Here is a 27130-nt window from a genome sequence, read left to right on the forward strand (position 1 = left end):
GGGGCAGCAGCTTTAAGAGGGTTGATCTATTATTGAGGAACTTGTACGCTCTAAGCTTACTCAGGTCAAAATCCTCCGGGTGGTCAGCTTTGGATGTATATACAGCAATTGTGAGGTCTTGTGCCTGATTGATGACGTCATCTGAGAGGGAATCAGAAGAGTTTTCACCAAACTCCTCAAGTGCAGGGAGATCCAGACACATGCTGGCCTTGAACCATGCCTTCTTCCCAGTGAAGAAGGGATAGCTGGTGGTATCTCTGCCACTTAAACTATGGATAAAGGGCAGGGCACGACACCGTGCGAGCCCCAGTGCTGATACCATTTGATGGATAGGAAGGTATGAATTTTGCTCTGTTCTCACACACAGCTCTGGAAGGCATCTGAGATGGGTTGCTTTATAGTAAAGGCACATGATGATGATGTCTGTGTCATTGGCATGGATGACAACTCTGTCAACTTTGTCATTCTGGACACTGTACAGGGTGTGGAGTATTATTCTTGTATCAGCCTCCTGTTGTGTGGATTCTAGTGCAGGGACATCTTCAATAGACGCCTCCTTGATCACCACACTCATTGTCTCTTCTTTAAACCCCCCACCCAGGTAAAGATGTGTTGGACCAAGGGCCGACTTAAGTTTCTCATTTTCACACCATTCGTCACAGAGGAAACTCAATAGGTTTGCCTTGTTAGCTGACACAGCAAAACACTCCCGAGGATCTGGAGCTGTGTAATGAATACTCACTTCATATTCTTTGGAAGGTTTTGGTCGAGCATATCTGTGTTCTTGCTCAGCTGTCTTAAGACTAGGTCCACTGTACCGGTCACAACAGAAGTGAATGATCTCTGTGCCAGCAGGCACATCATTCAACAGCAGACGTTGGTATCGTTCAGCGATTGTTCCAAATGCTTCACCTTTCAGGAACGACCAATGGCGTATGGCATACATGGCATCAATGACTACTGCTGTTTTTTCTGTTTTCTGTAGGCAGGTCAGGGATGCATGCAACTTTGGTCTCCTCTTTCAGGACCTTCACAAGGCTTGCCTTGGAACCTGTTCTCATCCTGCCATCTTCCTGGAAGAGGGAAGGGGCGGAAGTCACTGCAATCGTGGTTGCCTATAAAGGCAACAAGGCTGAGTTCTCCACCACTGGCTATGATTTGGGTCATGCGCAAGAGGGCAGTAATTTCATTGCTCTTGCCAGGTGCTGAGGTTTTCCCCTTCGATTTTTTGGATTTTGTGTTTTGAGTGTGGAAAGTGTTAAGCTTCATTATGCTTGTCTTCTTCTGATCACTGGACAGTGATTCACACAGTGCCTTCAGACCCAGTTCTTTCACACTCATCAAGTCGTCCTTGACTGTGGAATCAGCACACTGTCCTGTAGATATGTTGATCATGGATGATGTGCTCACTGTAAATGGGTTAGTCTCCACTGCTGCCATGACCTTGACTACCATCTCTGCATCCCGGGTTACACGACTCTGACCAGACTCATGGTGTGGGTTGGAGGAGTGGAGGTGGAGCAGACCTGAGCTCTGCAGAGACAGCTGCAGTGAGTGGTTTTGTGTAGACCCATTTTGTCCGGGCAGCAGGGCTAAGTGTAATGCCATCCAGACCGCTTGCTTCCTTGGCATCAGCATTATAGGTCTGCTCCAGTAGCATGTCAAGAGCAACACTGTTGTGGCTGCCATCTGCTCGTCTGCCAACAAATACACCTGCCATCAGTGCTTCATGTACCTCTGAAGCTGTTTCTGGTAGTTTCTTCATCTCAGCCAAATACAGAGGTAAAGATTGCTGCCCGTACTTGTAATGGCCTGCTGCAGTGAGGTAGGGTAGCATTCTTGCTGATTCACAGAGATGTCCTGTCCAGTCACCTTACCGATCGTAGTAGATAAACCTTTGGAGAATATCTGACATCTCCAGGAAGGTTGCCCAGAGGACTGCAGTTGGTTGCCCATTCAATGATTCCTGAAAAAGCAGCAGCTGCTCTCCTAGGACTGCCATCTCTGGACGCCTCGCCTGGATTGCAATGCAGTCCCCCTTGCATCTACCGAGCCAGCCTGGCCTGTGTCAATGAACAAGGCAATATCATGCCGCTGTATCAAAGGCTGCCAGAAAAACTGTTCCTGTGCAAAGAAGGAAATTCCATGCTACTTAGGATGCCGTTGCCAGGGACTGGAGACACGATGCAGCAGGATCAGTGCAACACGTGACAACAGTGACAGTGAATAGCATTGTACCATAGTATCATTGGCTTTAGAAGCAGGCAAGACAGCACCATAGAGGTCAAAACCTTTTAACCTCAAATCCGCTTTTACTCTGTCACTAAGTAGTCTATATTTTGTTATGTTACTTGAATGCATACCACTATGTTAATTTGTATAGCCCTAAAGTTGAAGTTTTTGGCAAGTCTTGGAGTGTGCATGTGTCTGTTTGTATTGTAGTTAGTTTATTAAAATGATACATAAGATACATTGTGGGCTTTTTCTCAGATTTTTCACTGCAATCATCCCCACAACTATAGATAGAATCTGAGCAAAAATGTAATACCATACATTATTTATGATTACAGCCATATTGACAACATAGAAATGAAAGCTCAAACTGACCAAATGTGTTCATATTGCTTAAAAAGCAGACTTTTGCCATAACAGTTAGCTGTCACTGTAAAAGTCATAGTAAAACGCATTTTCGGGTGGCGTCCATCTTGGCGTCCATCTTGCAAAGTAAAGGTCCAGACACACCTAATCATAAAAATAAGTATTCCATTGAGTTTCTCATGCTCTGAAACCATGAAATAGACACCAGGTTTGCATTTCTAGCCCATCTGGTTCAAAAGTTATCGCCAAAGCTATTTTCTGATAGGGGCCAATATTGAGGCGGCCATATTGGATTTCCAGCAAAAAATTGACCGGGTTGTCCATATAGGTTGTGATCCCACTGGGTCATAGATATTATTTCTGGTGGCCAACCTTTTATGGCAGGGCAAATGCAGGGGGGTACCCTTTGCCCCCTGGGTACAAGCAGATCGCATTTGAGCACAAGTGTGTTGATGCGATGTATGAGAACGTGAAGGCAATAGTCTGCTCCTCTGAGCACAGATCTCCCACAGGCCGGGTTGCCTACCTAGGGCCCAACAACTTTGGAAAGCAGTCATAGCCAATTAAAAATATTAACTTTTCAACTAATGTTTAAAGAAGAATATTAAAATGTCAATGACAGTTGTTAAGGCATAAAAAAAACAATGTTTAAATTGTTCATATGTTAAACGTTTTATTATTTTAGACTCTCATTTGTTATTTCAAACAAGTTATTTATTTACAGATCAAGACTCAATAGCCTAATAATGATATAACCGTCAGTGCTTGTGACACCCCTAGTAATAATAATATTTAAGTTATAAGAAAAAAGATTATGTGCACTGTGCAAACAGAAATATAATACAGTATGTTCCAATGTGCAATGCCAAAAACACAATTAAACCATTACATTGATTAAATCATCATAAAATGTAAAGTAAAATGTAATGATGGTGACTGCCCTGTGTGAGAGCGCAAATTTGCACACAGATTCTAAACAATAACACTCATCAACACTTAATGTCTGACGTGGGTTGACTCTCTCACTTCCACATGCAGTGAGGCTAACACTCTTCGAGGTGTCATATACCACCACCATGCGCCAGGCAATAATTAGAACCCGCTTCCCACTATTATGTCTACCACAGCACACACAGTGCTATACCTGCACGAAACACTGGATTTGCTAGGGGGGGAGGGGGAGAATTCATGCTTCTGCTTTGGATACCCCCCCCCCCCCCCCGGTCACTCATTTGCAGTGGTGTAAAGTAACTAAGTGCTCTGTAGTAGGTACTGTACTTAAGTACAATTTTGAGTTATTTGTACTTTACTTGAGTATTTCCAATTTCCAGCACTTCTTAAGTAAAAACATTGAGTACTTTTTCCACCACTGCTCATTTGTGTGGCAGGTGGGGACATGTTTTATCCCTGCTTCTGGTCAGACTGGAATAAATACATATATTTTCTTTCGGGAAATGCAGACTGTCTGATATAATATATCAGACAGTCAGTAATATAATATATAATAGTCAGTAATATAATACAATTAATCAGAAGGAAAAGGCCTATGATACAAGGTGGGGGGGGGGGGTATTGTAAGACAATGGTTCTCAATGTGGGGTCTGGGGTCCAGAAGGGGTCCGAATGTACCCTAACGGGTCTGTAACCCTTACTGACCCTTACTGGTCCATAGATTGGGGTCCCAGACAAATCTACAATGGTTGAGAAAAGGTTGAGTATCAATGCTGTAAGATATTTTGAAAAAGATGATGCATACCAGAGGGCACCACTGTCTAACCATAATGTTTGACTGATGACCTGCTCTGAGTCTATGAATGGACTAAATGTAATTAAATGTTGGCTCGGAAGTTCTCACGTTGGAACCCTTCCTATTTTTGGCATAAGGAGAACATTAAATGTCTGGCCAGAAAAAAAGGAATTAGCATCAAGTTTATTCAGCATGGGAAGAATACAGAAGCCTTTGGGCTGGTTTTCATTATACCTGTAGATTGTTATGAAATAATTGATCATTAATCATAATCAAGGCAAAACCTTTAAAAAATGTGTGATATTGATTTGAAGAAGGCGTTTTTTTTTGCCTTGATTTTTCGCCTTGATTTCTCAAAGTATGGGACAGTCCGGTGCAATCAATGCCTGTTATGATTATAGGACTGACATGTATCTGCTTGACCCAGTAAATACATGTGTTGAATCACTCTCATCTGTGTAAGCACATACCCATTGATTGAAAATAAGTCATTTTTTGGGTGAACTCCTCCTTTAAGTACAATTTTGAGGTACTTTTACTTTACTGGAGTATTTCCAATTGTCTATACTTTTACTTCTACTCCACTACATCTCAGAGCCAAACATTGTACTTTTACTCCACTACAATTAATTTGAAAACTTTAGTTACTAGTTACTTTGCAGATATAAATTATTACAATATAAAACATACATTAACCACTTTAGCCCTATTTTATTCCTAAACTATTTGAAAATAGCCGATCTACAAGCTCACAACGTGTCACGATTTAACGCGTTGTGAGCTTGTAGATCTGCTATTTTCAAACATTTTAGTACTTTTACTTTTGGTACTTTAAGTACATTTTGATACCAATACTTTTGTACTTTTATTCAAGTAAATTTAGAATTCCGCACATTTACTTGTATTAGAGTACTTCTACATTGCAGTATTGATACTTTTACTTAAGTAAAACATTTAAGTACTTTTTCCACTACTCCTCACCACCACCCTAAGCTAAGAGACATGAAGGGTCAACTAAATTCACAACAATGCCTTGAGAAGCACTTTTCAACAATTGAAGATGGTAATCTAGCATTTCTGTAGAACCCCCCCGCCCCCCCCCCCCCCCCCCACACACACACACACACACACACACACACACACAGACACACACACACACACACACCCTTATCAACAACAAACGTGTTATTTACTCTAAAACCCAGTCAGTCAGAGAACACAGTGCCACAGTGTGGCCTCTCTTGTTTTCCCAATTTAATGAATGTGTTGTTTTAGTCCTAAGTAGTGTCCGTCAAACCCACTTACTTACACTTAACCAGCAGGCTACAATAGTTGGATATTCAAATAAGGTGAACAAAAACACAACTTACTGGATGTTATAATTCGGCAATAAACGATAAATATTTTTTTTTGTATTCTGGAAGACCCCAGCATCCCTATTGTGGGTAAAACCTTCGCAGGAGACTAGCAGATCTACAAGCTCACAATTTGTCACTTGTAGATCGCCTATTATATATATTCCATGTAGAGCAAAAACAGAAATGTCACTTGTACAGAGCCCTGAGGGTCAACCAAGTATAGGGTTTAAGTGGTTAAAGGCAGGGTAGCAGATCATTTTAAAAGCTGGATACTCAAATACCCCCAACATTCAGTAATCATAGTTGAGTGGTTTTGTGAAGTCCACCCTGGTAAACTCACCTAAACTCCCTATAAACATTATGCAAGGATACTTATACTGTATCCTAAATATAAATTTAATCGAACGTTTCACATAGAGAGATGCTTCTAGAGCATTGCAAATAGCATGTGTTTAATGCTAGACATTTACAATGTACATTTATAGGCCAATATTGTATTCTAAGTCAATACAGCATGTACAAATGTAACTTCCTCGCCTTGTGATGTCATCACTGTGCAAATCCATTCTGCTGCCAGTACAGTCAAAAGTCAACTTCAAATTTTAATTAATTTCCATATAATTATGAAACATTAAACTCATATTGCTGTTTAGATATGGACTAGTATGTAAATATCAGATGTGGCCCTTATGTGTTACCCTACCATTAATTGGCATAACGACTAAATTGGGAGACGAAAAAGGGTACTGCTACTCTAAATTTAGAACACGTAAAATAAGCTGTTTAATGGAAGACCCAGACACAGGGGAAGACATAATGAGGGCTCCGGTCGATATCTCACTGTGGATTTTCTGACTACAGATAGTCAGACATTCTTTACTTAAAAGTATCAATACTGCAAAATAGAAGTACTCTGTTACAAGTAAAAGTCTGGAATTCAAAATGTACTTGAGGAAAAGTTAAAAATTCGCATTTATTCGCATGTATTCGCATCAAAATGTACATTAGCCTACCAATGCACTGCCCCCCTTTGGGGCCAGGGCGTGAGAGTAGTGCTTTTTTTGCCGTTCCATTCCATTCCTCCCCCCCCCCCCCCAATTCTTGCAATGAGGGAACGGGCGCAGCGCACGCAGCGACCAGCAGTGAGAGTTTAATGTATGAAATATGTTGTTCAATGTATGAAATATGTTTTGATAACTCTTGCTGTAAACCCATTCGCCCTTTTTGGGACATAATAAAGTTACCTTGAACCTTGAACCTTGAAAAGTAAAAGTACTCATTATGCAGAAATGTCCCATTTCAAGTTTTCAAATGTATAAAAATCCTTTGAAAATAGCAGATCTACAAGCTCACAATGTGTCGCATCGTGAGCTTGTAGATCGGCTTTTTTCAAATGGCCGAAATGTATATACTGTAGGGCTGAAGTGTATGTTTTGTAAAAATAATCAAAATCTGCAAAGTAACTAGTAACTAAAGTTTTCAAATAATTGTAGTGGAGTAGAAGTAAAAGCATTGGAAATTGGAAATACTCCAGCAAAGTACAAATACCTCAGAATTGTACTCAAGTACAGTACTTGAGTAAAGTAGATACTGACTCAATTCAGTCGTTCGGCGAGAACAAAAGGGAACACGCGTACGGTACTGCTTCTTCTGACGATCTGTGATGAAAGACAGCAGCAGGCTCGGCCACGTGCCATAAAGTCATCAGAAAGGTTTGACATATACCACTTTCATGCCTCAGTGGAGCTACCGTCACGCCTCGCCAGGATGAGTGGCTATCCTCTGCATAATGTAATCACTACTCTACTGTAAGTTGTCAGCCCAAATGTTATGCGAAAACTCCCCTGACCTCCAGATAGTATACCTGAACATCTGAGTGTTTTTGGGCTAGTCAGCTTAGCCCAAGGCCGCTCCTACATGTCTCGTAAATCCCAACAGTTTTCTGAAAAACGTATGTTTCTATATCAGTGGTGCTCAATCTTTTTCATGTCAAGGACCCCCAAAATTATATGTTTTTGGCCGCGGACCCCCATCAAAATATTTTGTTCCAGGGACCCCTAGAAGCAAAGATTTGAGATAAAAATGTTCGCTTTAAAAATATATATATTCAGAAGATTTGCACACATTTTCACGAATTTTCAAAAATAGCAGATCTACAAGCTCGTAGCGCGGCACATACAAGCTCGTGCCGCGCTATGAGCTTGTATATCTGCTATTTTTGAATAGCCCAAAGTGTAAAATAATGCTTTTTAGCTCAAATCTAAAAATGACACAGTTCCAGGTCTTAATGGGTTAAGACCGGGAACGCATCTGTGTGTCATTTTTAGAATGATTTGGCCTATTCAAAAATAGCAGATATACAAGCTCATAGCTTGTAGATCTGCTATTTTTGGGGGGGAAATCGTGAAAATGTGTGCAAATCTTTGAATATATATATACATTTCTCAGATCTTTGTTTCTGGGGAGTGCCTGGAACAAAATATTTTGAGATGGGGGTCCACGGTCAAATACATACATACATACGTCTTCAAATCCTACAATCTCTTATTGTATGACGTCATTTTCACAGGAAAGGCTCACCGAGCCACCTTTTCAATAGAAATTATAATAGAAAAGGCTTTCAGGGGTGAAATTCATGGAGTGGGTGTTGTGAAACATTTGCCACTCACAAAAGATATACAATTTAACTTTAGTTTTGTTGAAAAAGTTACCTAGTATTACTTTAAGAAAAATACATTCAAAGATTTGCACACATTTTCACGAGAAAAAAAAATAGCAGATATACAAGCTCATAGCGCTGCACTCGGTGCCGCGCTATGAGCTTGTAGATCTGCTATTTTTTTATAGCCAAAGACATCTAAAATGACACAGATTTGTTCCCGGTCTTAATGGGATAAGACTGAGCTGGATTGAGGACATGAATAAAAAACTTTTCAAAAATTGAAACATAGCGAAAATACAGTAGCAGATCTACAAGCTCACAATGTGAGCTTGTGGACGGACAGACAGACGGGGTGACGGACGGACAACAGAATGCCTCCGGCCACGACAGTCTTAGCAGTTAGCACCGCTGCACTTCATCACTGTGCCGCTCATATGGTCCAGGTTTTTACCAGCATTGAACATCTCTTTAAAGGAGTAGTTCACCCAAATAATTACTTATTTTCTATCAGTTACGCACCCCATGTAGCCTTGAATCCAGAAAATAAGTAATGTTTGTGGCTGAACTACTCCTTTAAGTCAATGCACCATGTCCAATCAGATTTCAAACTCTCTACCATCATCCCTGCTGCAAACATCTGCCAGCATACTCCTGCCTCAATGATTTCAGTCCATTTGCTCTTACTTCTGTTGCTATAAAAATCAGAGTTTCAGACCTCCTCATCTCTGGATACGTTCAATTAGCATACTGAGCTAGCCGTTCCGTGGAGGATGCGGTCAACTTTGCACTCCATCAATCACTAGAACACCAAAAGAAACACATATTCTCAAAGAACACGTACAAACACATACAGTATTTGTCTCTGTTTTCAGCCAACCCCCTCAAAATCAATCAATAACTGTTAGAAAAGAAATGCACATTGACTCTTCCAACTGTGGATATAGAGAGCTCCATGTCAAATGGGCGACAAAGGGTGATGGTGAACCATCATGGTGAACAATCATGCATCCCGCCCCCGCTCGCTGGCGCCCCCCATCAAGACCTCTTCTCCATGGCTCTTTTCTCTGTACACCAATCCTCTTGCATCCAATGACAGAACAAATAAACAAATGACAATATGAAAGCTGGACTCATCACCAAACAATAAACAAGACCCAGCTCCACACGGTGATCACCTTCAGGCAGTCACCTGGGGCAAAGAAAATGACTTGGGCGAAAACAAGTGAAATAACCATACTTATGGCGTCTGAAAAACAATAAAAGGCCTATTCACATCAACTGCCATCGCGTCGCATAACAAAGTGTTTCAAATTCCTTGGAACTCACATCAATAAGTCCCTCGGCTGGGATCCTCACGCGGCCCACCTCATCAGCAACACGCGCCGACGCAGCTGTATTTCACAGCTGTTCTTCGCAGCCATCATTCAGAGAATTCTCTCATCATCCATCACAGTTTGGTACAGTAATGTGGACCGTCACTCACAACACAAAATGCAGCGCATTATAAACAGAGCATCCAAAATCATTAGAGCTGGACCGATACACTGGTTTGGACCATTATTGGCCATTATTTGACTTTCCTTGACAACGTCTGATCTGCAATTATGCAGGCAGTGTGTCCCGATTTTAATCACTTTAAACCTGGCGTCATATTTTTGGCATGTCACACTTTTTCAAAGGTTTTGCGTTGTGGGCTTGCAGTTCGGCTATTTTGGAATTTTCTATTTTGGACAAACTCTGATCAAAGCGAAGTGATTAGAACTGATTTAGCCCTTCCTTTTGTACAAAATATCAGTCAAAATGTATAGGTGGTCTAGGACACTCCAAAATTGGGATCGGCGTAGGACCCAAAAATCTGTCAGGTTCTTAATATCACTGGTCCCTCCCCCCCGGTAGAATCCCTCTACATCAACGGATGATTGATCATACAACGGATGATTAAACATGCCAACATCATTATATCTGACCCTTCTTATTCAGGCCAGCATCTATTCCAGCTGCTGCCCTCAGGGAGGCTCAACAGAACCACATGCAGTGCTTTTTGGCTAATAAATGTATCTCTCTCTCTCTCTCTCTCTCTCTCTCTCTCTCTCTCTCTCTCTCTCTCTCTCTCTCTCTCTCTCTCTCTCTCTCTCTCTCTCTCTCTCTCTCTCTCTCTCTCTCTCTCTCTCTCTCTCTCTCTCTCTCTCTCTCTCTCTCTCTCTCTCTCTCTCTCTCTCTCTCTCTCTCTCTCTCTCTCTCCAATCAGGAGAGAGAACCTACACAGGATACAGAATAAAAAAGTTAAATTGGAAGTGATGACACAAATAAATGACCAAACAAAATCTCTGTCTGTCTGTCTGTCTGTCTGTCTGTCTGTGTCCAGGGCTAATCTTGCAAACCTCTGGACCGATAAGTGCCAAATGTTCTGTGCACACTGACAGATTAGACCAGTGAAGCCCCCAATTTTCTTGTGTGTGTGCATGCGTGCATGCGTACGTGCGTGCGTAGGGTCACAGATCTCATATCAACAGTCCCGCCATCCCTCGCATCTCTAATATGGGCATGTCGTAATAGGCGAACATTCATAGAAAATATATGAGCCAACTTACAGATCGGCTATTTTCACAAAGAGACTTTGGTGCACAGGGGAAAAAAGAAGGGCCCAAGTATAGACCCCTGGGGGACACCGGTCAACTGAAGTATATGGGGTTTAAGTGGTGAATAACCGTAGCATGTATTTTCTGAGCCAGCAAGGAAGTCATGGGTTGCTGAACTAAATGAGTTGCTGCACTTGTGCTGTGGTTGTACAGCATTGGCTTTTCCCAGCATGCGCTCAAAGAGCAGCGCTGACTAACCAACTGCAACCCCATTACGGAGAGACACATAGGCCCACACACACACACACACGCACACTATACTACACTACATTTTACTATACCTGTGAGGACGTCAACATTTTAGGATGGTGATTTCATGAATTTGCCGTTTTTAACTCAAACCCTGAAAATAGCCGATTTGCAAGCCTGCAATACAGTTAAGAGCTACAGCTGTGAGGTTGTAGATCAACTATTTTTGGTGCACGACACGGGACTCCAACCTTAACCGCTAAACCTAAACTCTCCTAACCTTCAACTGAACCATTTTGTAATTGTAAGCCTAAAATTATGTTTTTTAACCACAAAACAACCAAACAACAACAAAAATGGTCCTCACAGTGTGTATTTCAAAGTATACTTATGGGGTCATTTGGCCCTCACAAGCATAGTAATACAAGTGTGTGACAGACACGCGCGCACACACACTGACACACACACACACACACACACACACACACACACACACACACACACACACACACACACACACACACACACACACACACACACACACTGAACAAATGAATGGGGAGTGCAAGTCCACTGAAGTGCAAAAGTAGTTGGGGAGAGGAATCAATTTGGTCAAAACCATTAGCATGGAACACTGGCTCTGAATGATGATTGAATCAATTCCCAGAATGAAATATATAAAGAACATTGTTTGAAAGAGAAAAAAATGGGCCAACAGATCCCAAGGGGTAGTTAAACAATAACGATTTTATCCACCAAGTCTCGCTCGGCAACCACTTCAGAGGAGGAGTGTAATTTAACCCAGAGCACCTTGCTTTAGACCGGTGTCACAACCTACTGTAAGACATTGTAATCACAATAGGCTCTATGCACAGCAGCCATATTGGAAAGAAATTGGGCCTCTTCTTACTTCCTTCACAGGTGTTACCAATGATACTAATGAAGGCTCTGTTCCATTTTGGTCAAACAGAGTCAGGGTGCTGATATTGTGCATGTATGTTGACTCATTGGAAACTCTCTGCTACACCAGTGGGTCTCAAAGTGTGGTCCAGGGACCCTCATGGTTTCTTGAGGGGGTTCCAAATGGCCTCTTATGGGTGTGTAACTCTAAGAGTGTACAAATGGAACCAAATGGACCCGTAAGGGTCCATTTGGTTCCATTTGTACACTCTCAGAGTTATCGGGGTCCTTGAAATTGAAAGGTTTGAGAACCAATGTGCTACACTAAATGGAACAGAGCCTTCATTAGAATCATTGGTAACACCTGTGAAGGAAGTAAGGAAGAGGCCCAATTTATTTCCAATATGGCTGCTGTGCAATGCCTTGTGTACTGTACATGTACTGACGTTTGCTTGAAAGTTGGGGATAATGGAATACACTGTAATATATCTATGGAGAAGACCTCACTAAATGTGCAGAGTTTACACTCGTGCCTCCCACTCCCACGTGTAGTGTATAAACTAGAATTGGGTTCTTCTTATAATTTCACAGGCTACATCAAGATTAGTTGTGTCTAAAAGTAAGCCAGATAGAGCCTTAGGTAAGATGCCACTGCATGTATTAACAGAAGATTCATGGGTAAAATGCTACTGTCCTGTTGAGAATGTAATTACAAGATGCTATCAAATTTGTGTCATTTCTAGCAGCAGTCATGGATGAACACTCCCCCTCCCTTGAACATAGAAACCGCTCACAAAATGTAAGGAAACTTGAATTTGGGCCATTTTATCTCCCCTTTACTAATACCAATCAGTAAAGTGCTATATATCATTTTTATCGGTGATTAGTCACCTTTACAACGAGGTACAGCTTGTAAGCATCGGGCATTCATGGAATGAGCAACACAGGCAAACGTTTGGGTAGCGCCGAGCAAAAATGTGCCAAAATGGCCTATTAGACTTTTCTGCTGACATTCAATGTCGTGACATTCATGACATTCAATGGGCTTCAGGTGTGTGACTGCCTCACAGGTGAGTGACTGGCACCTGAACATGGGTTCTGCAACTTTGTTGAGTTTGTGTATGCTCCAAGCAGCAACACTGCCCCCATGGAAAGATGCCACTTTTGTCAGGATAAGGCCCGTGCAACAGGGCAAGTGAAGCTGGTGTTCCGTTATGCAGCGTGACAGCATTATTTGGTGTTAGCCCTGGTACCATTTCCAAATTTAGGACTAAGTTCTGTGAGACTGGTGAAGTCAACAAGGAAGACAACAACCCAGACCCCTTGCTTCACTGAGGAACCATAGATTTACAGGCAAGATTTGCACAACGGTACCAAAGACAGATGTCAAAGTTGCAGGGCCCATGCTCAGGTGCCAGTTACACACCTTTGACTGGCACACACCTGCCTGCAAATGGTACCATCAAATAATGCGTAATCTGCGTAACGGAACACCAGCTTCACTTGCCATATTGCACGGGCCTTATCCTGAAGGGACAAACGTGGCATCTTTCTATGGGGCAGTGTTGCTGCTTGGAGCATACACAAACTCAACAAAGTTGCAGAACCCATGTTGCAGAACGCAAAGTTGCAGAACCCACCTCTCAGCAGGTGTGTGCTGGCAGGTTAATCAAAACAAGAGCCATTACCAGCAAAAGCATATTGGGTGATTTTGGCACATTTTTGCTCAGCGGGTGCATTTCGCCTTTCCGACATGTTGCCTTTCCGACGTTGACGAACCCTATACCTAACCCTAACCCTAACCCTAACCGCACGCGGAAGCCACTAGTCGGAGTGGCGAGATGTCGGAATGGAAGGAGAACCCCTTGCTCAGCGCTACCCACACGTTTGCCTGTGTTGCTCATTCCATGAATGCCCGATGCTTACAAGCTGTACCTCGTTGTAAAGGTGACTAATCACAGATAAAAATGATATATAGCACTTTACTGATTGGTATTAGTAAAGGGGAGATAAAATGGCCCAAATTCAAGTTTCCTTACATTTTGTGAGCGGTTTAGTTCAAAGGGTGAGAATATTCACACTGCAGCTTTAGGAGGAGGTGGAGGTGCGTGCGTGCGTGCGTGCATGTGCAAGTGGCGGCTTGTCTATTATGTACAATGCATGTGACGACCCCCCCCCCCCCACATGGGAGTAGAGAAAGAAAGAGATTATTTTAATTCTACCATGTAACTCTAAATGCTGTGACTGGCCATTGTATGGTGTTACACCAAAAGTGGTGTCTTCATCTATTGGCCCGACCGGGGGCAAAGCAGCTTTAAAAACTTGATGTACACCCAGGCCAGGTTGTCTTCAATGACTTCAATGTTAATATCACCCCCGCCTTCCCAGTCATTTCAATGCATTCTCCTGTGTGCCAGCCCACAGCTTGATAAAGCCGTTTTATGATTGGTTCTCACCGATACCCCCCACCTCCCACCCTGGAGCTCTATTCTGATAGTAATAATTTGTTCAGTAACAGCAGGGTCTCTCCAGCTCTTTATCAAACAGAAAATAGTCTACATTTTCAGGTTGGGACACACATGGGCCTACTGTATTTGTAGTCTGCACGTAGGTAAAGGTCAATGTCAAGTTAACTAGCTGAATTAATTATATATACACGTATATATATATACATACATACATACATACATACACACACACATACATACATACAATACACACGCAGCGCGCGCACGCACACACACACACACACACACACACACGCACGCACGCACGCACGCACGCACGCACGCACGCACGCACGCACGCACACACACACACACACACACACACACACACACACACACACACACACACACACACACACACACACACACACACAATTATATACTTTAGCCTATTTACAGTCAAATTCGCGTCCTCCCTGAAAGATGTGCCAGGAGCCAGGAGGAGCGTGTGTGTGTGTGTGTGTGTGTGTGCCCGAATTAAAGTTGACAGATCACAGCATCGCCACAGTGTGCTGCCTGCAGTGCATCATCATTATCCAGTCCAGATGTTTCCTAAATTGCAAGTGATGCAACTTGGTGGCGTCCCAATGCCTTTACAATGCCGAATGGAGTAGGCAGTAGGCGGCTAGTAGTGAGACCAAGATAACGTTGCCTATAATAAAGAGGTTAGGTCAAAGAAGCAATAACTTACCTACCTAACAAAAGCAGCTTGACTTCTCTCGCCGCCTTGTCGCCGTCCTCGCGGAGGTTCTTGTCGATCATCTTGGATCTCTCGACGGCGGCTTTATCCTCGGCGCTCACCGTGCAGCCCATGGCGGTTGACGGTTCCAATCCAACAGCACGGCAGCAAGGCAGCTGCTCTGATGATGACCGTTACGGTTATGAATTCCCTTGTGAGACAGACAGCCCCGGGATCGGATGCCAAAACCAATATGCAGGACCTAGCCTTGGATCAAGACTATCACAGATGTATTTTATCGAGTCTGACTTTTTACTTTCGTATCTATGATATGCAAATGTCAAAATCGATCAAATATATCTAGGATAGTCTTGATCCAAGGCTAATGCAGTCCAAATAAACCGCCCTAAATTCTAAAACCGTGACACTGGCAATAGTAAAGAAAATCAAAAATATTTAAGCTCAGACTTCACCTCCTAGTCAATTTGATGTCCAATTCGGTTATTCAAGCTTGAATGTCATTTGACTTTAACACCAGATCAGAGATGCGCTCGCACAGCGTTTATTATATAGCGGATTGGAGGTCCATTTGGTAATTCCACCACTCGTCTCAGAGTCGTATCCATTCAAAGAGGATCCATCCTGCTCTCTCTCTCTCTCTTCCAACTCTTCTTCCACAGGACAGGCTAATGCACTGTTTCCCAGGCAGTGGGTCGGAGCCATTTGTGGGTCCGCGGACACATTTTTATGGGTCACGAGTAAATGCCAACTAAATAAAATCCTCCAATAATAATAAAAAAGAGCAACATTTTTCATGAATAAAAAATAAATCAATGTTTTTAAAATCATTTCATGAATACATTTTCAAAAATCCCCAAAAAAAAAATATCCAAGAAATTCCATGAATTCGAAAACAAAATGTTAAAGAAGTAGGGAAAATAGCCGATCTGCTAGCTCACAACGCGGTGCCAAGTTTGTAGATCTGCTATTTCCACTAGTTTGGGTGTGGGTCCCAGACAAACGTCTAATTTCTCCTTGGCATCATGAGCTAAAAAGTTTGGGAACCACTGCTAGTCTACTGATCTGTTCTCAATTAAGCAATCTATTCTTTGACAGAACAGTGGTTAGCCTGCCCTTAATCTGAGTTCCCAGAAGTTTTCGCCAGCTCTGGCGAGGAACAGCCTGCATTATGGACCTACACTTGGATCTAGCTGTATGTGGAATTGTGGGAAGCTATACTATGGGTCAAATGTTACAATTATACTGGAACATGACTAGTGTCATTTGTCAGTGTGTTTGGAAAGTAGCCTATTAAAATCGAGACTCTTTGACAGTTGAACCTACCTATCCCTGCCAATACAGCTGATCAGCAGTGCCCCCAAGCGGCCAAATTACAGTTAGAGTGAAAGGCAATGTTCCACCTGCACACACCCATATCCCTATTAAAATAGGCTCTATCCACAGCAGCCACAGTGGAAAGAAATTGGCCATCTTCCTTACTTCCTTAACAGGTGTTACCAATGATACTAATTAAGGCTCTGTTCCATTTAGTGTAGCACAGTGGTTCTCAAACTTTTTTTCATTTCAAGGACCCCATAACTCTGAGAGCGTACAAATGGAACCAAATGGACACGGGTCCATTTGGTTCCATGTGTACGCTCTCAGAGTTACACAACTGTAAGGCGCCATTTGGAACCCCCTCAAGGAACCATGAGGGTCCCTGGACCACACTTTGAGAACCACTGGTGAAGCAGAGTAGCACCCTGACTCTGTTTGACCAGAATGGAACAGAGCCTTCATTAGTATAATTGGTAAGACCTTTGAAGGAAGTAAAGAAGAGGCCCAATTTCTTTCCAATATGGCTGCTGTGCAATAGAGCCTATTGGACTTATTCCTTACTTCCTTCATAGGTGTTACCAAACAATGATACTAATGAAGGCTCTGTTCCATTTAGTGTCACCAAGTGGTTCTAAAACCTTTTAATTTCAAGGACCCCCATAACTCTGATAATGTACAAATGGAACCAAATGGACCCTTGCTGGTCATTCGTACACTCTCAGAGTACCACACCCGTAAGGGACCATTTGGAACCCACTCAAGGAACCATGAGGGTCCCTGGACCCCAATTTGAGACCCAGACTCAGTGATTGGTGTAGTAGCAATCTTTCCAGGGAGCCAACATGCACAATATCAGCACCCTGACTCTGTTTGACCAGAATGGAACAGAGCCTTCATTAGTATCATTGGTAACACCTATGAAGGAAGTAATCAAGAGGTCCAATTTCTTTCCAATATGGCTGCTGTGCATATAGAGCCTATTGCTCAGGCTAGGGGTGGGCCTGCAGGCGGGCGGGTATTTCCATTTGTTATACATTATACTTTGTACTTCTACTCCACACTTGCTACATATCAGAGGCAAATATTGTATTTTTTTATTCCACTACAATTACTAGTTATTATTAATGTAAGTTCAGCGCTTATGAAATATGGAATAATTGTCCCCAGTGCCAAGTACCCAGTGAAATCTCAGTGGGATGTGGTTTGTTTCCCCACAGGGTGGCGCTCTGGTGCAGTAGGTTTAAGAGACCAATGTTAGGGCTACACCACTTGATGACATTGAACAGACACGCTATTTTTTATAATTTAACCTGATATTACCCAAATTACCAAAACAAATCAGTTATAGGTCCACAACTGCAGGCCCTAGATGCACAATCTTGGTGTCTGTGGATAGGTACCACCTGGGAGTTTAGTTGAAGCCTCCACCAGTAACAGCGGATAAAGTACAGCTTTTACCTCCACCTAAACAAAACTTTGAATGGGAATAACATCACTTTACTAATTAAATGAACTGCAGCTCCTCCAAATTCGGTGTCATTGAACTGAAGCGCAACAATTTTACAGATATCTTAGTCAGAGTTGTGACTGTTGGGACAGTCTCTCAATTTTAGCCATTGGTGTGCCCAAAGTGTGCCAAATAGATTTTCTTTGCCTCAAAACAGGGGATCTGAATGTAAAATCCAATTGATTTCTATTAAGGATGGACAATTACACTCTCTGAAGCCTTTCCCCATAATATATAGAAATGAGTGTAATCCATTTATCCAAGTAGAATAAACAACCAATTATCAAACTTTTATCTCCAAATGGAGAATTCTTACAAAACAAATAAAAATGGTCTGCAAATCACAAAAATGTGTGCAAAGATTACAAGCAAATAAAAGAAACAAAAATACTGTCAGTTCCTGCCTGCATGGCAGAGTTGGAAAAGCAACTGTATGCAATTGTGTGAATTTGTGGCCCTGGTGGGTTAACTGGTTCCAAATTGTATGGAGCAGGTTGCTTGTCCTTCTCGCCTCGTGTGTGCCATCTCTCACTCTCTCCATCACCCTGAACAGTCCGGGTCTGAGACTATTGTTTTCACTCCTGTACATCCGTGTGTGGATGTGTGTGTCTGAGAAAAAGCTCATGTAAGACAGTGTTGCGGTGTTAAAAGTGACAGGGACGTAGTGTGTCTTTATTATTATTATACATTTTGACCCCATCATGGAACAGTGTACTGTAGGATTCAATGAGTTACTACTGTACTGGAGAGTAAAATAAAATATCACCCAATGTGTGAGCGCTGGCAAATAACATTTCATATGGTTATCTCCCGAAGAGATGTCTGCTGCTTTTCACCCAACGTTTACAAGCTTTAAAATGATTTCTTTGCCGTATCAGTTATTTGATCTATTAAAATGACTTTCAAATATAGAAAAATAACAAATTCAAAGACTTTTTAGTTATTTTAGCTCAAAACCTTGTCCTCATCTAACCTATCCATTTAAACCTGGTCAATGAAGAAAACCTGCTCTCTACAGTGGCTCTGGGCATCAGTCTGGGTCTCATTAAGCAGCACAAACAAAGTAACAGGCCTATTCTTTTATTTTCTTTGACAAATTTATGATGTGACAGTACACACCCTTGGGACCTCATGCTGTTGACTATAAATGTTGTCTCATTTATAGGGGGGGGATTCAGTTGGTACATCAAACAAGTAAGTAATGACACATTGCAGTGTGACAAATTGCAAAGTGTCTATGGCACAAAAGCCCTGCCACAAAATCTTTTCCAGAAGGGGAATTGTTTTGGTATGAAATATTTTTTTCCTCTATAAGCCTCCCGATATCCAATTGATTTTAACGGAGAGCGTCTATACGAACACAATTGGCCCATGTTCAGGGAAGCCGGACGGGGAGGGTGATATCACTGCATGTATTTCTACGGGCTGAGGCGGCACCTGTCAGCAGGGAGTGTTGTTGGGCGGGAGGAGTAGGACGAGGGCTCTATACGTCCTCCCGGTGGGGGCTCCTCACTGACAGGTGAGTCAGTAGGATACAACAGCAGTGACAACACACTAATGTGTGTGGGGAGGAAATAATTGGGGAGTAAAAGTGGTAAAAAGCGAAGAGCAAAAAAAAGATTTTACTTTTAACGGAGATGATCATCACCTGACTCACCAGTTAAGACCTCTTTGAAGAAAAAAAATACTCAAGTTGACCAAAGTTCCTCCGGTCATTGTTTGATTGTACTGGGAAAATAAATATTTTATTAATTTATTTGGCACAATATGATGGTAAAGTACACATGCCATGGGTGTTAATATATGAAAACACTGACTGTGACACGCACACACGCATGCGCACACACGCACAGACACACGCGCACACACGCACACACACACGCACACGCACACACACACGCACACGCACACACACATGCACACGCTCACTCACTCTCTGTGCTGTGATGGCTCTGACTGACATCAGGTGAGTGTGGCTCACCTGCGTGTGGCTCTATGGCTCTGGAGTGATGGCACTGAGATACACGAATTGGGCCGCGAATTAACCTAACAATGCGCTTCGTAAGGCTGGAGAAAAAGACGGGCATGGATGAGAACTTCACAAACTCATGCAGGAGTCATTAATCTGAGAACAGAACAGAACAGAACATATGGGGTCTCAGGCTTTGTCGTGAAGTCTGTAGGCTGTAGGCTACTGGTGAAAACAACTAATTGTCTGTAGTGTGAGAGAGGTGAGTGAGTGTCCTACTGCAGTGGTTCTCAACCTTTTCAGGCCGGGACCCCCCAAAATAATCATATTTGTACTGGTGGGGACCCCACCACCCTGACAAGCACTTGGAATTGTAGGAGTTGAGGCATTCAATTTAGTTTGACTCGGTTCCACAGATAAATATTGTGAAAATAGCAGATCTTACAAGCTCACAACGTGATAATTTCTTATTTTATTTCGAAATTTGTTTGATTTTTTTTTTAAATTTAGTTTGTTGATTACTATTGATGCAATAATGGTCTTTCTCTTTGCTTTCTTTTCTTTTTCTTTTTTTTAGGTATTAAAAAGGTTACTTGAATTGTCACACTGTCTTCTGGGGAACCCCCCCCCAAATAAATCATGTGAGGACCCGACCCACAGTTTGAGAACCACTGTCCTATACTGTAACCACATCCTCTACTGTCCAGTGCAACACAGGCCTCCAAACCAAAATGGTTGGCTTCCTGACAGTACACACAGTTTAAACCTTTGTGTTCATTGAATTGTGATGAGTGTACAAATGGACCCGTATAGGACACGGCTGGCAGGGCCACTATATGAACTGGTGGCAAGCAAACTGACACGGTGGGAGCCAACCAAAGGCAAAGCTAGGAGGGGAAAGAGGTGCACCACCTACGTAGACACACTGCGGCATGACAGCAGAGCTAACAACACCGTGGAGCTCAAGACCCTGGCGGTAGACAGGAGGGAGTGGAGGGCGATCCGGAGTTTGGTGTCGGCTAGTCCGCATTCTCCCATTGTATCGCACCCGTAGGGTTCATTTGGTTCCATTTGTACACTCTTCAGTTGAATTTACAGTGACACTGAGGATTTGACTGTGTAAGCCGGTATTTATCCACTCATTGCAAGTGGTGATTCTCACAGGTGTGCACACCCCAGTTTTACATACCACCAAAATGAAAACGTTATGAAAACATCGCAGCACTGTCATTATTTCACCTCAGCAAATGAATTTCAATCCCTTTTTTGGGGGGGAATCTCTGCTTTCATCTTCAAAGAGTCAAAGAATTGCAACTGAGGTCATTTTGTTTCCTTGCTTTTTTTTTATTATACATGTGATTTCACAATAACAGAAACAAATTGACAGCTTTAGATGACAGGAAGAATGTGTGAAGTTATGTCACCCTGGCGGACCTTGTTGGCTTGTATTTCCGCAGAGACGTTTAACGAAATGTAATTACAGTCACGATGAGCACTTTCAACTGCAAATGAACTCACTCCATTTTATCGGCCAGGACATTAATAGCTTTAAAATGTATGCATTGGGAAGTATTTCAAGAGTATAGCTTCACTACAGTGTGAATGTGAGATACAGTGTACAGTAGTGTACTGTCATGTAATGCAGACATAAATCAGATGAATGCATGAAATCTAAAGGGGTCTATAAAGTGTTCAGTGTTGTAATGCTCTGAAATGTATATTGTTGCTGTCGGGCAAAAAACAAGCATACTGTAGGGTAGGGGTATGTATCTCCATATTTATCTTTTAGGTTCTAATATAAATGAATGTCCTATTTTATACTTTGTCATTTGTCAACACTGTAACAGTGTTGCAGAACAGTAGCGACTTGCTGTGAGCTTACAAATCTAGAACAGAGTAGATTTGTTCTTGAAATATTTTTTGGCCTTGGGCTTGGCCTTGCTTTCTTTTTTGACTAGCTTTGCCTTGCTAGCTTTTCCTTGCCTAGCTTTGCCAACTGGACCCGTATATGCTGGGCATTTGTAGAGTCTGTTGATCCTGATAATGTCTGTGTCAGACATACCCTTCCTCTGTCCGATCTTGACAGACGCATCAGGAATAGGAGTAATGGTTTCCAGTCTTAGGCTCTTGGAGAAAGCGTTTCTACAGTGAGGGAAAACAAGAGGATTAATGAAGTATTAAGAAAAGGGGAAACAACACTGGGGGTGGGTGGCCTAAATGCAGGGAGGTCGACCAGTAGGGTGGTGACTAGAGCAGTGGTGGACAGTACCAAAATTCATTTACTTGAGTACTGTACTTATTTTCTGAGTATCTGTACTTTAATTGAGTATTTGTATTTTTGGATACTTTCACTCGACTACATTTCAAAGACAAATATTGCTCACAATGCGTCACAATGCGAAGCATGTAGATCGGCCGAATGTTGGCCTATTATGACCAGAACACGGACGCTAGGTTCATGTGGTTATGTTTTCCTTTGCCTTACCTTCCGTAGTGCATTATAGAGTCATAGTCGTACGGAGTGTCCAAATTATTGGTCTCCTGCTTCTTGAAGTTGACCTTCATATCTGATGAGGGAAAGGACACTGTGTCAGGTGGGCTGGCATTCACTTTTTACAACATTAGTTCTAGACTTGTTCTTTTGACACAAAAAAAAAAGCATTGTAAAGGGCAATGAAACCCTCGGCTGATTTTGTAGTTTGTTTTTTCCTGTTCAGATTAAAAACTACAGCAGGCTACATAGGACTGACCTTGTAGTACACTGTGATGTAAGCAACACAGCTGCAGCTAATCAAATTAATTATGGGTGTGTTAGATACTGTATCTATTTGCACATTGGCACACCCATGGCTCTGGGCACACCTTAATCTAACACCCATTATTAAATTGATTCACTGCTGCTGTGTTGCTTACTGTACTAACCTGCCATGTTTTTTAATCTGCTGTAGTTGTTTTTTTATACCTGAACCTGAACCTCAGACCGCTCCTTGAGTTACCACTCCAAAATCAATGAATCAACTCAGTCTATCACAGTTTTAACCTTCGAAAATATTCTTAATCTTAACATACTGTACAATCATCACAGGATTCTTACATTTCCTGACGTTTTCAAAGTTGATCTGGACGTGTTCGTCGCGGTCGCTGCGGCTCTGCTCGTGGTGGAAGCCCAGCGCGTGGAGCAGCTCGTGCTGCACGACACCGTGCTGAACGCAGCCGAACCTCTGCAGGGACACCACCTGCTTGTACCCTGTACGCCCTATAGACGAGTAGCACCTAGAGAGAGAGAGACAGACAGACAGAGAGAAAGATTAATCCATGTTTTGGTTCATCAGTATTGTAATCTAGAGGAGAGAGAGAGAGAGAGAGAGAGAGAGAGAGAGAGAGAGAGAGAGAGAGAGATTTAAGTTTTGTTTTAAGTATAGTTTTGCTCTTGTTAAAATTGGCTAAGAAGAACAAATGTTCATGAATTCCAGGCTTCACAGGGTGAGTAATTGATAGGAAAACGTTTTTTGGGGGTGAAGTATTCCTTTAAAATGTAAAACCTCATTTTGCTGGGGACCCCAAGGAGCCCGCTCAAGGACCCCTGGGTGAGCCCTGAGGGTCCAGAGGGTCAAAACATCTGGGGTGCACAGGTTCTGAGAAAAAGTTCTGAGACCGATCAGAATTTCGTCGACTAAAACTATATGTATGACAAAACATGTTTGTCGACTTTTTCACTGACGAACACTAAATAAAAACTAAATAAATACTAAGCTATGATGATTAAAACTAGACTAAATATATTGACAACAAATAAAAACTAGACTAAAATGCTAAGGAGGGACTAGTGGAGAAGAGATCCAGAACAACTAAGACAAGTCATTTTATGGTTGGTTGCGCTCTGAAAATAGCAGATCTACAAGCTCACAACGTGTTGCGCTGCGAAGCATTGTGAGCTTGTAGATCGGCTATTTTAAGCATGCAACCAAGTGTAAAATCAAGCATTACGACGCCATAATTGCCCAAGTTTTTGTCGACAAAATCAACTGTAGATTTAGTCGACTAAAATCTTATGATAATTTCATCGACAAAAACTAAAACATTCCAGATGACAAAAATGTGACTAAAACTAAATCAATCATCTGTCAAAATGAACAGTGATCAGAAGGAGCATGTACTGCGCTTAAGTGTGCGGTCGTGGACAGTGCATCGTCGGCTCACCCAAATCTGGGTTCGATGCTGAGGTACGTCCTCTGCTCGACGCGAGGAATGAAACGAATGCAGGTCATCTGGTGGAAGTCCTCCATTGCGTTCAGCATCAGTTCCTTCTCCTCCTCGTCTGCAGTCATAGAGGAGAGCCAAAGGGCAAGATAGTCAGCAAAACATGCGGCATGGTATAAGTGTGCAACAGTTCATCGAACTAATAGATATTATTTATTGTTATGTATTGATATATATATATATATATATATATATATATATATATATATATATATATATATATATATATATATATATATATATATATATATATATATATATATAGTGTTAAACCTTGACTCTATAGGCAAGGAAACCTTACTGTATTTGGAGCTGAAGGTGAACGGGACCTCCACTTTCCCGTTGTCTGACTTTGGCCACTGACAGTTGAAGGTTTTGCTGAAGCATTTCATGGCATTCCTTGTTCTGGGAATAAACACATCTCCCTCCAGCAGAAAGTCCCTAGTGCCTAGTCAGAGAAAAGAGCACAGATACAGTAGCTTCAGATAGAATATCAGCCAGCCATCAAGGTTCAAGGTTTCTTTGTGTGCTCAGATGTTTCACTTAAGTAAAAGTAGCAATACCACAATGTAAAAAAAAAATATTTTGCAAGTAAAATGTGTGTATTAGAAATTGTAAAAGTGCACAAGTATTGACATCAAAATATAAAGTACCAAAGTGAAAGATGATCTACAAGCTCACAACGCTTCGCTTCGATAAAACAATCCTATCAAATGGGGGCCCTTTGAATTAAAAAGGGCTGAGAATCATTGCCATAATTCCTGTAGAAGTGCATGTTTCCTGTCAGTGATGGAGTACTTACCATTGTTCATGGTCATGATGGCTGTGGTGATGTCCATGTCCTCTTCTCCCAGGTGTTCTGTACAATATAAGCAAATACAAGGCATCTCATGTCAAGTTTACCGTTATCATTGTGTAAACAATCTCATATGTCAAAATGGGAAGCAAATGGGGAGCCCTGCACTCACCATGGGAACCGATCTCTGTCTTGTCCTGCGACGCAAAGAAAAAAGACAATGTTGCATGTATTATTCATAATGCATATAATGCAAGAGTGCAACAGTTAACAGAAACTAGCAGATGAGACACAGTGTGAGTTTGTACTTTTTAAAATATTTTTTCGATTCTTTTTTTGGTCAATTTGTTGATATATAAAAATTTAAATAATTATTAGCAATAAATATGAATCAGTAAGTAGTCAATAGCTAAAGCCCTAGTTCATTGATTGATTGATTGATTTTATTTCGTGACACAAAAAAAGAGCACAAGAGCACTTTCCGACATACAGTCAATGCATCACCGAGGATGAAAACAGAAAGAAAGCCAGCGGGCTTATTTCCATTGTGGTCCTCAACAAAAAGACACTAAACAACATGACGAAAGACATCACAACAACAATACATAAATATAACATAATAGATGCATAGTTGACAATACGTTTTGAGCCATCAGGCAGGTTCTTACCAGGCCAGGGTGGGTGTGAGAGTGTCCCAGGAACAGCACCAGAAGAAGGGACACGGTCGCTTTGAGCTCCATGGTCTCTTGGCCGTCAGAAGGTTTTCCAGATGCAAGCTGCTGCTGAATGATGTAGACGAGGCAGGCTGGAGGACTGATGCTGAGGGTCTGCTGAGGCCAGGGCCTTTTATACTGGGCACTAAGGTGTGGCTGAAATGGGGGGATTAGAGCTAGGGAGTGGGGTCTATCTTAAATACACACAGTGGTGGAGGAAGTACTCTGATTTACTTAACACTAAAACGTTGCAATAACACCATTTAGAAATACTCTCTGTTACAAGTACAAGGGCCTGTATTCAAAATGTTATTTTGAAATCAAAAGTACAAAAGTATTGGCATACTTGAAGTAGCCTAGGGATGGGACTATTAATCGGTCTTACTATTAACCACGATTTAAAACATAACAATGAACTGCAGGGGCTCAGTATAATCATAGGGAAACCGAAACACGAATCTCAGGTGGGTCAAAAGAAATGTAGGACTGAACATACGCTTCTGTTATACAGTTGTACTGTAGCTTTTATATGCTTCCAAAGAGATGTACTTTTTGTTTATTGTGTATTATGGATTTTTATTAAAAGGCAGCGACGGTTAAAAGTTTTGGGGGAAGATATAATGAAACCTGATTTAGAGATGCTCATGTGATTTTATACATACATATTGTGGTGGAATACATTAACGCGTTATAATCGTGATCGTGCTATCAAAAATGGCACAAAACACGTCACACCTGTGAGCTTGAAGACTATTTTTGAATAGCAGAAGTATAAAATAGGGCTTAATTGGGCTTAAATGTTTTGCAGTAATAATCAAAATCTACAAAGCTGTCAAATCATTGTAATAGAGTACAACATTAAGTATCAGAGATGTAGTGGAGTAGAAGTATAAAGTATTGAAAAATGGTTGGACATACTCAAGTAAAGTAAAACTGCCTCAAAATGGTACTCAGGTGCAGCACAACACTGTCTGTCTGTCTGTCTGTCTGTCTGTCTGTCTGTCTGTCTGTCTGTCTGTCTGTCTGTCTGTCTGTCTGTCTGTCTGTCTGTCTGTCTGTCTGTCTGTCTGTCTGTCTGTCTGTCTGTCTGTCTGTCTGTCTGTGTGTGTGTGTGTGTGTGTGTGTGTGTGTGTGTGTGTGTGTGTGTGTGTGTGTGTGTGTGTGTGTGTGTGTGTGTGTGTGTGTGTGTGTGTGTGTGTGTGTGTGTGTGTGTGTGTGTGTGTGTGTGTGTGTGTGTGTGTGTGTGTGTGTGTGTGTGTGTGTGTGTG

General features: G+C 42.0%; 2 protein-coding genes across 2 annotated transcripts in view; both read right to left on the reverse strand.

The window, feature by feature from the left end:
• Positions 1–15413, reverse strand: part of gnai2b (guanine nucleotide binding protein (G protein), alpha inhibiting activity polypeptide 2b) — a gene marked incomplete at both ends in the record, with an annotated part of 92596 nt that extends 77183 nt beyond the window's left edge. Inside the window, one exon of the mRNA XM_084063125.1 lies at positions 15296–15413. Within this exon, the coding sequence (XP_083919251.1) occupies positions 15296–15413 (118 nt within the window). The remainder of the gene's footprint in view (positions 1–15295) is intronic.
• slc38a3b (solute carrier family 38 member 3b) overlaps positions 1–27130 on the reverse strand; it is a 271863-nt gene that overhangs the window by 161348 nt on the left and 83385 nt on the right. The window lies entirely within an intron of this gene.

Source organism: Gymnoscopelus microlampas, assembly GCF_963454915.1.
Source record: "Gymnoscopelus microlampas genome assembly, chromosome: 7".
In the NCBI taxonomy this organism is placed as follows: domain Eukaryota; kingdom Metazoa; phylum Chordata; class Actinopteri; order Myctophiformes; family Myctophidae; genus Gymnoscopelus; species Gymnoscopelus microlampas.